Here is a 12,887-nt window from a genome sequence, read left to right as displayed (position 1 = left end):
CTTGGATGGCTCTGCTAAATGGGAATACTGATGATCAGTGCTAGGTTATGAATCCAACAGTCTGGTGTTGGTTGAAGCAATGATGTTCCAAGTGCCTTTGCCAAAGGGAAGGTTGGACTGTGGCGAGGGAAGCTGACGACACGGCCAAGCAGGTTGCCTGTGACATTGGGGGAGCTCCCTCTGCGCCTCAGTTATCGCCCGGCCTAATCACTGGAGCTTCCCATTGGCCACGGACAGCGCCAAAGGTCTTGGAGATGATTCCGAAAGGCCCGTCGCTCTTGGTCCTGCAGAATCTGGCCCGTGCACTGCCCAAGTCACGGGATTTTCTCGCTTAAAAGCGTTAGCGTCTCAGAGCTCCTACCCCAGTACTTCTGGAGCTTTCTTTAGCTCTGCTATCCTTTTCTCTCCTCGACCTCCAGTCAGACATCCGTCAAAGTCTTGGTTGAAATCCTCCGGCCATGGCGGGGTCTTCAAGCGCTGGCCTACTGCGAAGCTAGCCCAGCTCCCGGACGGGTGTTGACGACGACGCTGACAATGACGGCGATGACTCGAGGGGACTCCATGTTCGACAAGCCCATGCTCCGGCGGGTAGATCCCACGTTGCAGAGGTTCCCTGCCGTCTGAAACGCTTCTCAGGGCACCTCCAAGATGGTCCCCTGTTTCAAACGGCGCTGACGAGTGCTGGCACAGCTGGCGCACGCCGAGGGTTGCATGACGAGGGAATGCGAAGCGGGCTGTGATGCGCACTCGTGGCTGGACAACTCTCTGACACTGATCGGCCGATCTTTGTGGGAAGGGCTTGGCTCGGACTGCGGACAGCGCATGTTCGGTCGGTTGTCACGGCGTCTTTTTATGGCTGTGGCAGTGGCAGCGGTTCGCCCATAAGTATGGACGAGGCGCCGCTGACATGGACGATATGAAACACCACCTCAGTTCGCCATCGAAGTTTTCCATCTCTTTGCAAAGTTGTTAGAAGAGTCTGATCTTCTCGTTTCCATCGTTCCTGCATTTGTTTGTTCTCTGCAGTCGTTTCCTCCCATCTCCCTCGCACGTTTCTCTCCTGCAGCCATCCGACGACAGTCAAGATGCAGTTCTCCAAGGTTCTCTACGTCCTCTTCCCAGTGGCCGTCCTTGCGGCGCCGCTGCAGACGTTCAACATCCCGACTATGGACCCGAACACCGTCGCCCCCGAGGTCCCGGCCATCGGAAAACGCGTTCCTCAGGCGGAGGACACTTGCACCGATGAGTAAAGAGTTTTGGAAGTGGGTGCCGGGCGGCGAGAGCGAGCAGTCTCGGAGAGTGATGTTGCCATATGATGGTCTCGAAGATGTTGCTCGTGTCGCCTGGTGCTATAGAGTTGGTGTCAACGTTCAAAAGGTATGTTTAGTTCTGATTTTATCTTGCCCTACCCTCCCTGCCTCGTCATGATGACTTGCATCCACTCAACAATGTTTCAAGACGGGATTGAGTATTCACCATGAAACTACGCAACACTCTGAGATGTTCTCACAACACTTCATTGTCTTTGGACGCTTGCCTTAGCACAAGCTAACTCTACTTACAGACATCTGGTTGACATGACGACAGGCCTCGGCCTAAAAGAGCTGCTGTCTGGACAGAGGGCCCACGTCCCTGTCGAGTGAGGCTTCAAAGTCCCCGCGTGAAGCCCTCGCAGAGCATTGTCTCATGAGGCAGCGAGGCACCTCTCCCTCTTTGTGGTCTTTAGCGAACGGTTGGATAAGGAAAGAGCAATGGCTGGAATGAAATCTTTGTACCTACTTTCGGAGCCATCGTTGCTCCCAGGGAAAAAAATAGACTCAGACACAAAAACCTTCACCTCGATCTTCTTGTTGTTCTTTGCCCTCATCTTACAAACCGACTTTCGACTGGTCTATTATAGACTTGGTCTACTGTGTTCGAATCGTTGCAGTGTTCTCTTCCTTTCGCTTGCTCGACATTTCTGATTCGAATCGACGCGGATCTCCATCGCGAACTCCTCAGCTGCTTCGCCGGATTTTGCGCCCAGCTCGCCTCGCCTGAGACGACTTGTCGAGATTGCTTCCTCGTCGAGGTGTAGCCAAGGTAAGCTGATACGAAGCCAGAAGGCGTCTTGGGGATTTTCTATGTCGTTTCTACCCCTGGTCCATGAAGTCTGTCGTTGGCGAGAGTCCTTCGGAGCTTCACAGACTACCAGATTTTGGGCGATCGCGATGGCTTCACTTTCTGAGCAGCGCGCAGCCACCAACCTCCCTTTCTCTCTCTATCAGCGTTTTGTGTTATAAGCGGCGTCCTTCATTTTCTCTGTTCGATTACGTCGGCGATTCGTGCGACATATTTCCCATGTTTTTGCTTCACTTTTGTTTTCTACTGTCATTTTTATTTTTGAGGTCACTGTCGTGCATGGTGTCCACCATTGCCGCTTCTCATGGATTTCAGACCTTTAGCCATCGCGACCATGGGCGTTGGCCATCAGTTCCGCCGTTCTTGTGTTCATGCTAATACCGACGTATAGATGCCCAGAGGCCTTCTCTCTGCCTGGTGCCAGAGATTCAACAACTATGAAGCGCCACTCGACCTCCTCGGCCCTCACAATGCCACCGAGACCCTAGACGCCTGGACCGTATCTGGTGTGGTCAGGGTCTTGGTGGGCGAGGACCGAACGGTGTTCCCGCCCCGTCTCCGTCTCCGGATTGTGGAGCACGAAGACTGGCGCCTGTGGTCCGTGCAGACAAAACGGTACAACTGGCACGTCGCTGACGCTGGCCCGCCGCCGCCGTTCATCACCCAGACCCTTGCCGCCGAGATTTACACGGGCGCGTTGGAGCACATCCATTACCGAGTCACGGACGCCACTCGGCAGCAGATCTCGCTCCTTCCCAGCAACGAGATCCTCGACCTTCCGTTGGACGGTGACGCTGTCTTTCACTGCGACTACTCTTTTCTTGGAGATCCGTACGACATCGCACCCGTGCGCAGCTTTGCCGAGCTCGAAGAGAGTGAGGAAGACGAGGACGACGAGCCAGAGGCCGACGCCGACGCCGACGACTTCGAGAACGAGAGCTCTGACACCAAGAAGGACGAGAGCCAGGCCCGGTTCAGCGAGGGAAAGGGCGATTACGACAGCGACTACGACATTGGCGACGCTGACGAGAGCGACCTCGACGAGAGCGGCAGTGTCTACGGAGGCGAGGACAGCGCTGTCGATCACGAGAGCTGCCACGGCGACCACAACGACGCAGAGCCTTGCACCGACTCCTCTGAGGATCTCATCGAGTTCTCGAGCAGCAGCAACAGCTCCGACGACGACCCGTTCTACCTCGAGCGCCGCTACGCGACCGTCCTGATGGCTCCTTCCGGCCCCAAGGCCCAGCAGCAAGCTGCGGCTTCGAACAATGCTTCCACAAACAGCTCGACTCCGGCCCCTGCCGCAGAGCCCCAGGTTCCCAAGGGACCTCACCCTGGCCACATGCAGGTGTCTTGCCAGTACACCAGCGAGCAGCGCTTGCGCCGCATGCTGAGAGACAACAAGAGCGATCCAGCTAGGGAGGACAGCTACCGTCTCCAAGGAGTGCAGTTGATCGATAACGTCCGCAACGTGCTCCATGTGTACGTCGTTACTTTGCTCCTTTTTCCCGGTTCAAGGCTTACTTTTTCACAGACCGGTCAAGACGTTCGATACCGCCTGCGTGTACTATCACTGGTTCCGCCTGTCGTTCCGCGACGCCGAGTACAACTATCAGGATGCCGCTATGGCCTCGCTCTTCCTCGCTTGCAAGGTTGAGGACACCATCAAGAAGTCCAAGGAGATTCTGTGCGCTGCGTACAACATTAAGAATCCGGATCATCCTACAACTCAAGATGACAAGGTACGTCGTCGGGTCTCTACATTAGCGCAAGACCTTGACTGACACATCACAGATGTTCGAGCAACCTTCCAAGATCGTCATCGGCCTAGAGCGCCTGATTCTCGAGACCGTCGGATTCGACTTTCGTTGCCGCTACCCGCAAGCCTCTCTTCAAAAGGTCACCAAGCAGATCATGGGTGCTGATGCCAAAGAAATCTTCGCTATTGCTATGGAAATGAGCATCGACCTCTACAAGACCTTTGCTCCTATCAAGCAGCCTTCCTTCGCGATGGCCCTCGCCCTGCTCGAGCTCACCGCTCGCCTTCTTGGCACTGGCGTCGACAAAATCGAGAAGGTCGACCTCTCCGTCTACCATACCACCCGTCAGAACATCGTCGAGACCATGCTCGACCTCCTGGACCTCTACACCCAGCACCTCAAGTCCACGAAGCTCGGCAACCGCTTCGACCTGAACAAGTTCATCGAGGTCAAGATCATCATTAACAGTGAGGTCGACAACGATGACAAACTCGTTCGGTACGCGCACTGGTGCAATAACTGCGACGGCGGCGAGGACGAGAACCTATCCAACGGCGTCTCCGTCCTCAAGAACATCAGCTTCTTTGGTAGCAACTCCGCTAAGCGCAATGGTCGCAATCAGGACGGCACCATGCGCTTCGTCTTCGACCCGGAGCAGGCGCGCTGCGAGCGCCGCGAGGTCGAGCCCTACTTCAAGGACGAGTATGAGGATTACGAGGTCGAGGTCGAGGTGCCCATGGAGCCTGAGGGCAAGAACCACAACCACCGCGACATGAAGCGTGATGGAGGCTGGGGCGGTGGTCGTCGCAATCACCACCACGATCGTCGCAAGGGCCGTGGATACTACTGAGCCTGATTGTTTGCATTCTCTCTCATGATTCTATACTGAGCATGGATGGCTCCCGATACTGGCTCAGCCCGCAGACTAGCTACAGCGTTTGGTACAATGGTACTCAAGGGGAAAGGACATCGGAATGGATTTTTGTCTGAGTTACTTGGCGTTACGGAAGATACCCCGTGGGAAAAGAACCTGGAATGTTCTCGGGAAGAAATCGCTTCATTTGGTGGCCATCTTGGCCGCGTGTACATTTGTTGGAGTACAATCATCCACAACGCTTGTGTAGGTAAATACGGATACTCTAGGTAGAAAAACGCCTTACTCTACCGATGTCCATCTGACTGCAGGCGGACCTCTCTTGTTCCGAAGATGTCTATGCATCTCACGGGGCGGATGAAGTGGTGGAATAGTGGCTGTGGAGAAGCATGCGAGTATCGCTAGCTCACAGCCGCCTGCGCCTCCAAGAGGCCCAATGCCCGTGGCCTCAAATTGAGGCGCGGGATTGAGGGGTTGCGATGGGGCCTCAATTTGAGGCGTCAGTGGGAACTCCCAGGCGGAGAGGGTACCTGCATGACATTGAGGAGTTGCGTTGGAAATTTTGACCAGTTCACCTCAGCTTAGGCTGACTGGAATCGATGTGTTCCAGCGTGGCACTTGTTCATCCACTCCCGAGCCTGCCACTTGGTTCCACAGCGACAAGAGCGCGCGTAAAAGCCGATGTCGTGGCAGCTTCTGCATGAACAGCCTACTGATCTCACCGAAAATCTCCCAGTCTATGGTCGAGACCGCTATCAGCAGTATGCCATGTCACATTGAGGCGCAGATGAGGCGCGCTGCAGCGTGGCCTCCCAAGAACGGGAAAATCAGCGGACGCCTTATGCGCCCCAACATGATCGAGTGAGCCTTGGATCAAAGAAAGGTCTCAAGATGACCTCTCGATGGTTTCTATAAGATGGGCAAGTTCCTCAGTTCATGGTGCGAAGAAAACAATCAACTACTGTCGAATTACTGCCCTTTTTCCCGGTTTGTTAAAACGGGATGGGGGATCCCTTCGATTTTGTAAGTTTTCCCATGCGTCTTAACGGCTGACTAAACCCATATGACTTCGCCCACTCATTGGACCATGGATGACAATTTCTCTGACTTCTTTCGCAGTAATCATGGTCATCCGGCATCCTTCCTTAGGAACCCTCCCTCGAGAACCAACTTGTATGTCACCCATAATGCCTTGCCTTCTGTCATCATGCTAGCCTCACGTCTCTAACTACGTCGATTACCTTGTCAGGACTTTCCAAGAGGCATTGGTTCAGCCACCAACTACCTATGCAGAAGCTTCTCACGACCTTTCTTCATTCAAACACTTGACACGCAGGAATCTCCAAGCAGGCGTGTCGAGCCCATGTGCCGAAGATTACAATAACTTTGTCACGTCCTTTTCAACAGGATCATTCGGATTTCAAGAGCAACATAGCACCGACTCATCGTTTTCTCTAATTGATGGGGATGTCAACAACCTCATCGCAGGCAATTATGGCAGGTCAAGTAGTCTTACTCGGGAAGGGGGCTCTCTCTTGAGTTCTCAAGACATCAGAGGAGTCGGAAGGATTGAGCCGTACACTCTCCACAACTCACTCGGCCACGTCTTTGATCTGGCACTTGTCGATCCATCTTCCGATGCAAGACGAAACAATAGCTCGAGCTTTGATAGCTCTCAATTTGCAGTCGAGTCAACGCAGACTGGAGGCGAATCAATCGACTATGGCATCGGTTTGCTAGGTGGAAGCAATCTTGGACAACATCAACAGCACCAATTCCTCCCTGATCTGCTCGGGGCCATTGACGTGCCTTTCTCCATGCCGAACTCGCTCAGAAATTACCAGTTTGCTTCACAGCCTTCTGAGCCCACCAACGCCTACAACGGCCCGACTGTGCCCTCCGCCATGGATCCGTGGGACAGCCTCCAGCCTACGTATTTCGATGAAATGGCAATCGAAGCTCAGCGTATTGACGAACCTGCTATCAAACCCAGACTAAGCAAGGCCGGCCCAAAGCTCAGGCAAGTCAAGAGCGTCAAGACTTATTCGTGTTCGGTTTGCCTTGTCTTCTCCGGGGATGTTAGGAGCTTGAGGTTCGTCTTATCCACTATGTATTTCGCCACAACTGGCTGATTAGCATCAGAGAGCACATGCGATGCCATGAGAAAACACATGCTTGCACGGTATCAGGATGTGCCCAGAGTTTCAGTACTTCTCGAGACCTCACGCGTCACGTCAAGTCAGCCCACTCGAGCACGTTCCTGACCTGCTCCATCTGCTTCGCGCCCATCAAAGGTAACCGCACAGATAATCTTCGGAGGCACATCAAAACCCGGCACTCGGCTCAGGCTATGGCGCAACCTTCTCCTTCGGATTGTTCTTCGTGGTCAAGTCCTGGAGACTACGCTTCACTATAGATATTCAATCTGTTGAGAACATTGACATGCTCACTGTGGTGAGCGTGTGCAATATGTTTCCCCGACTTATTCGTAGTGACATGTGCTAATGTGCTCAACGCAGTGTGGTGGGAGAATGGAGCGAAGACGATGATGTTTCAGGGCGCTTTCGGTCTGCTTGTGGTCATCATATATAGCATAACCCGGACGCATATGACCTTAGAATAAGCAACTTTCTCCGCCAGCATCACCTCCAATTTGCTGGTAGACAGACTACTCTTCCTCCAAGCTTGTTGTCATCTTCCTCATCGTTGTTATCTTCGCCTCCTCTACTACGAATATCAACTTTGTCGTTATTTTATCGCTGCTGTCGTCGTTTCTACTATCGTCACTGCTATCATTAACGTCTCGATTACTTGCTACCCTTGGCGAAGTGAGATATGAAAAGGAAATAGGGCAGCGCAGACATCGGAAGATTAGGCGGTCTGTTTCTTAGAATCTCAAAGTTGAAAAACTTCAACCTGTCTGAGTATCAGGCTAGATCACAACCGCCGCCAAACTCTGGGGTGCTCGATCAAATACCAGGCTGAGAATGACGCGGCCTGTTCCCTCATTCTGCCCGCCCTCGTTCAGCCCCCAGGCCAGGAACTTGGTTGGTCAGACGAGCCACACCAGCAAACCCGACGGAGATGACGGACTCGGGGCTTTAGAACGCATTTCCTGCACAGTTTACAATCACCCACGTGTGCGCTTATCTCAATGCCCGCCCGCCGTTGAAACCCCAACGCTCCGACGTCTGACCGGAACGGCGGACTTACTTCTTTCGGTCTCTCAGCGTGGCCTTACAGAGCTGTTTCATACCCAACTTAGTATTAGTGGTCGCACAGCGTCACGAAATATTTCCACTTTCTTGATACTGCTGTGGCTGGGGATGAGGCCATGCCGCCTCAACAGAATACTCTCGATTCGGCTACAATACTACCCCAAAAACCATCCATATGACATGATGGAACGTCTAGAGCACATGTCACCGACGGTTCTTGAAGGCCAGTTTCATTTCAATTTATGGAAATTTCTATTGTCGGCGCGGTTTCAACATGGGAATACTCACTTTTAGCGTTGTGATCTCTTCTCTCAGTGGTATCCATGCGAGGCTGGTCCAGCAGTCTCTTCTAGAATATCATAAGCTCATACTTTACGTCTAGACGTCCGGACCAGGGAAAAGGTGGACGACAGTGTTGGGAAGGTGGTTAAGTTTTCTTTCCCTCTTCCAAGCCAGTTCATCTTGCCAAGAAATTCGAAATGATCCATGCAGTTTTTCAAGGTGGAAGAACGCTTGTCTCAATCGGGCCCAGCCTGCAGCTTCGCTCTATCACAAAGTGCATCTTCCTTTTGACAGCTCCTGTTGCTTCCCAGCCTGTTTCGAAAGCGAAATGATGTGTCGATAGTATGCATAAGCCATGGTATTGGGGTCCCTAGTTGGTGCCAACAGTGCGATGAGGCCCAGAACTCATGCGGAGGTGGCTGACTGTCTCAATTTACGCCCGCGGCGCGGTGCCGGAATCTCGCAAGAGTATCGTTGGAGGTTGTGTCTCGCCTTGCGTGGCCGAGCAGCAGTTCCGTGCAGGTTGACCACTTTCCAACATGACCTCACTAGAACCGCCGGTTTGACCATAGCCCCGCATCAGAAGAACTGCCAAGAATGGTCCGAAATGGAGATTCATTCTCATGGTAACGCATCGATTTTGCTCTGGATTCGCATGACTCTGCCCCTTTGCAGGAGCCACATTGGCTGTGTATGTATAACGTGATTTCCTGGCTGTGCACAGGGCGTCATTGAGGCACCTCCTTCCTCCTCAGTCACACTGGTAGGGCTGTCTGATGCAGCACAATTCTAGTTGGATTCGAGGCCGTTAACGATCAACGTTTAGACCTTAGCTGGCTATCGTCTGAAGTTAAGATGTGGAGGTACTTGGGCATCGCATGTTGCCCGGTTGTCAAGTGATGAGATCAATGAATGGCAAATGCTGAAATCACGCAAACAATGGCAGCAGAATCATGAAAAGACGGTTGATCTCTATCCGTATATCATTATAAGGGTTCAAATATTTCTACATGCGATCTCGCAAGGACTGGTGCTGGGACCTAAGCATAGCGCTAAGGAGAAATTCAATGGTGTCACGGAACGTCTTCAGAAGCCTCCCGAAATCAGAAACGAGAGCGTCTCAAAGCGTTGACTTTATAAAGTTTGCTGACATGAGCCAGCTCCATTGCGGATGCGACAGAGATTTGAAGCTCACGATCTTGTGTCGCGGTGAGCCTTCGACGTGCAGACTGAAGCTCAAGACCCACGATTTATCCGAGAATCTATCGCGGGGAAGACCCTACTTTTCGTGAGGGGAAACTGTGTGCATGGAACTCGAATGGTATGAACAGTATTTCCGGTGCGTATTATGAGGCATGCTGATGTTGCGTTTGCCCGTGCCGTCGACTTGCTCTCAGTTCCCGACGCAGACAGGCGCCGAGACTGCAGTCGGTCAGACGGACCACACCTCTGCGCCGGCGGATGAAGCACCTATATTTCAAGAACCGGGCCGCACATTCTGTATGCAGTTTTCCTCAGTCATTCGTCTCTTTTGATTGTCTATCTTTGAAATTTCAGAGTCCAGGCCCCATCCCCTGAAATTACCAGGGTTGAAAGATTCGGTACCTCTAGGTTCTCAGCTGTGATACCAGTGGTTACACAGGTTCATGAGATATTCCTCGTTCCTGAAAAAGACATTCAATTGAGATGCTTCGAACGTTTGGTGAAAGAAATCTTGGGACGGTGAACCGCCCAACCGTCACCTTGGGCTAAGTCATAACAATCATCTGCAGGTAATTTATAATGGAAGGAATGCACTCTAGCCTCTGGTTATGTAGTTTGAGTACAGTTAGGGCTGGACTTGGAGTGGCCTCAAAACACCAGGCTACCAATCAACTTGAATTATGAGCAGCCACGCAGCTAGAAGCGTGATTATCATTGGGTCTAATTGGCCAGCATACTTCATCACCCTCGCCATGTGGTGCCTCAAAATTTCAAGACGGCTATCATTGGCGGTGAGCGCAACGTCCCAATAGCTCTGGAAATGTGACAGCAAAGCTCTTGTGTGCCATCCAACGTCTGCGCAATCGAATTGCCATTGGCTACTATCTATTTCGGACTAATCGTGACATGCTAATCCTTATTAGATGGTTTTATCGCCCAAGCTCTGGTCAAAATGGTGTGTTACACGGCAGCCAAAGTTGTATGCTCCTGCTGATGCACTGGCTGACAATCCAGGTACATGCCCGTGGCCTCAATCGACGGAGGCCCTCCAACCACGTCATACGTGGCAAACAAAAAATCACATATGTACGTATCGCGACCGCTATATACTTTCCTGGCTGCCTAGCCCTCATTTATTCGCAGTCCATCGCCAGCTCTGCTGTCTGTTGAGCACATTGCATTTAGCAGCTACCTGGAGAATCATATGAGCACCACATCCGTAGGGCGCTCAAAGACGAAAACTTCACCCAGCTCATTTGTTCTCTGAATGTCTATCTTCACATCGTCTCAGGAATTGAAGTATTCCTGTCCTTCTCAGCACAAACTTTCCAAATTACCCCTGAACCAACTCGAGAACTAAAGTCAGAGCTTTAGTGTGACTATTCTTGTAAGAAATTATATTGGGGAGACCTTTGCTGTAATTTTTCTTGTAAGGACTTCATTCTATAGCTTAATTGTGATACGTTCGTTAACACTTCGAAGTTGTAGTTTCCCGCCTACCACGTCGCCGAGAACAGTTGACGTGGTGGCACCCTATTTATATCTCTTTCGTGAGGCTTTCCGGAAATGTAACGTGTATTTCTCTGTGATGGAGTTTTTAACCATTGAAACCTGCAGCGACCGTCCAGCACCAAGTCTCAGGCCTTTATTTGAGGAAAATCTGTATGTCTATACGCAACCTAGGTTCTTCATCTTAGTGTGACACTGGTGATTGCAGGAAGACCTTTCTAACAGAGCAAAGTGGTCTCGATTTCAAGCTTGCTCGATCGATAACACCCTGGTGGCCGTTCTTTCCGACACAAGACTCCACACCGAGCCTGATACAACAGAATGGCGAGGAAGATTCCCACAAGCAATATGTTGGGAGCCGAGAAAACATTGTATCTGCGACCGAACCCTTCTTAAGGGACTCGGCATTTCTTGCGACACCGACTTTTCCAATTAGTCCCTTCGATCATCGGGCATCCAAACCTGTCGATCACTTCTGCCAGGGCTCTTACCTTTCCAGACGCGCTGCCAGACACGAGCTCCCACCAGCCAGCTTCCTGCCGTCATCCACCGGAGAGAGCCTCGTAGATTATCAATGCAGCCACGAGGACTTCGATAAACCTTTTGCTAATTCAACTGGTTATCCTATTCCATTTGTAAGCCAACCTGACTCTGAACATGATAACTTCTCCTAAAACATCATTCAGCACCTGTTTGGATTTGAGTCGTACGCACCGTCGTCAATCCCCCTTGATAACAGTCATTTCTGGTGGCGCCATCAAGCAACATCCTTTCAACACTTGATGGATGATACACATGAGTCGGTCTTATGGGCAAACAGTCCGCAGTCTGCTTTGGACCCTCTGCTTGAGCATAACCCACGCCTTCCGCAGCCGCTTGCTTCCATGATGCATCGAAGTCACGAGTATCAAGGGCTTCATGCTGATGCTGATGAAATAATTGGTTCTAATCAAGTCTATCACAGCAATAGGGGCGCGAAACCTATTGCAATTGATCCACAGCCTCGACAGTCGATGTCTCAATCAATGTCTCGCAAAGGGAAATTGACCCGCAGACTTTCACTCAGAGGCACCAACTCCGAGGTTCATGCTTGTCCTGTTTGTGCCCGCTTTTCTGGTGACGTTGGGGCATTGAGGTTCGTCACCATCCCGGATCTGAAGGGGAGATCAAATCAAGTTGACATTCAATAGGGAGCATATGCGATGTCATCAACGGTCGCACAGCTGCCCGTCCGCGGGCTGCGGTAAGCGCTTCAGCACTCTGAGAGACTTGCAACGGCATCGCAAGTCTATCCACCAAAAAGCTACTCTTACATGCTACATATGCTTCACTCCCGTGAAAGGCGGGCGTCATGACAACTTACAGAGGCACATCCGAACACGCCATTCGTCCGAGGTAGCTAGTTCCGTGTTGTCTTCTGGAAATTTGTGATCTGGGGTTTACATATGGATAAGCATGCCTCGTATTCCGATGGTTCAAACCGGTTAGTGGCACGAAAATCGGTGAAATGCTTGAGGTACGTTGCCAACCACGAATAGAGGTCTTACCTAACTCAAGCAGGTTTGAGTAGTATATTTCAGAAGAAAAAAGTTGGAATACTATGTTTTTTTCTTACGGGCTTGGGCTGTGAATTCTGGAATAACTGATTTTGTTTTAGAGATCTCTGTTAAGACTGCGCGTGTCACCGGTAGTAGACAACTGCGCTCCACGTGGTCTATTATTATTTAAAGATGAATTTATATGATCTTTCCCTACTTAAAGGATTTAATATCAGTTCTTCGCGTTGAACGGAAACCGGTATTATGTATCAACCTTTTGCGTTAGATCAACTTCCATTCCACCTCCCCAGGCAACCGCCCGACCCCTTATAGCCCCGAAAGGAAAGGTCTCCCGTCACCAAGATCCGTGGTATAGCGG

At 51.5% G+C, this 12,887-nt stretch overlaps 1 protein-coding gene across 1 annotated transcript; it reads left to right on the top strand.

The window, feature by feature from the left end:
• Positions 1 to 2,455: 2,455 nt before the first annotated feature.
• On the top strand, positions 2,456 to 4,734 carry GCG54_00008454 (CTD kinase subunit beta; the record flags this gene model as incomplete). The annotated part of the gene is made up of 4 exons (XM_045408420.1): positions 2,456 to 2,461; positions 2,513 to 3,606; positions 3,659 to 3,866; positions 3,919 to 4,734. 4 exons carry the CDS (start codon positions 2,456 to 2,458, stop codon positions 4,732 to 4,734), a joined length of 2,124 nt encoding a protein of 707 aa, XP_045263110.1.
• Positions 4,735 to 12,887: the final 8,153 nt, after the last annotated feature.

Source organism: Colletotrichum gloeosporioides (assembly GCF_011800055.1).
Source record: "Colletotrichum gloeosporioides strain Lc1 chromosome Unknown consensus_52, whole genome shotgun sequence".
NCBI classification, from domain to species: Eukaryota; Fungi; Ascomycota; class Sordariomycetes; order Glomerellales; family Glomerellaceae; genus Colletotrichum; species Colletotrichum gloeosporioides.
This window is presented reverse-complemented; position numbering and strand designations above follow the sequence as displayed.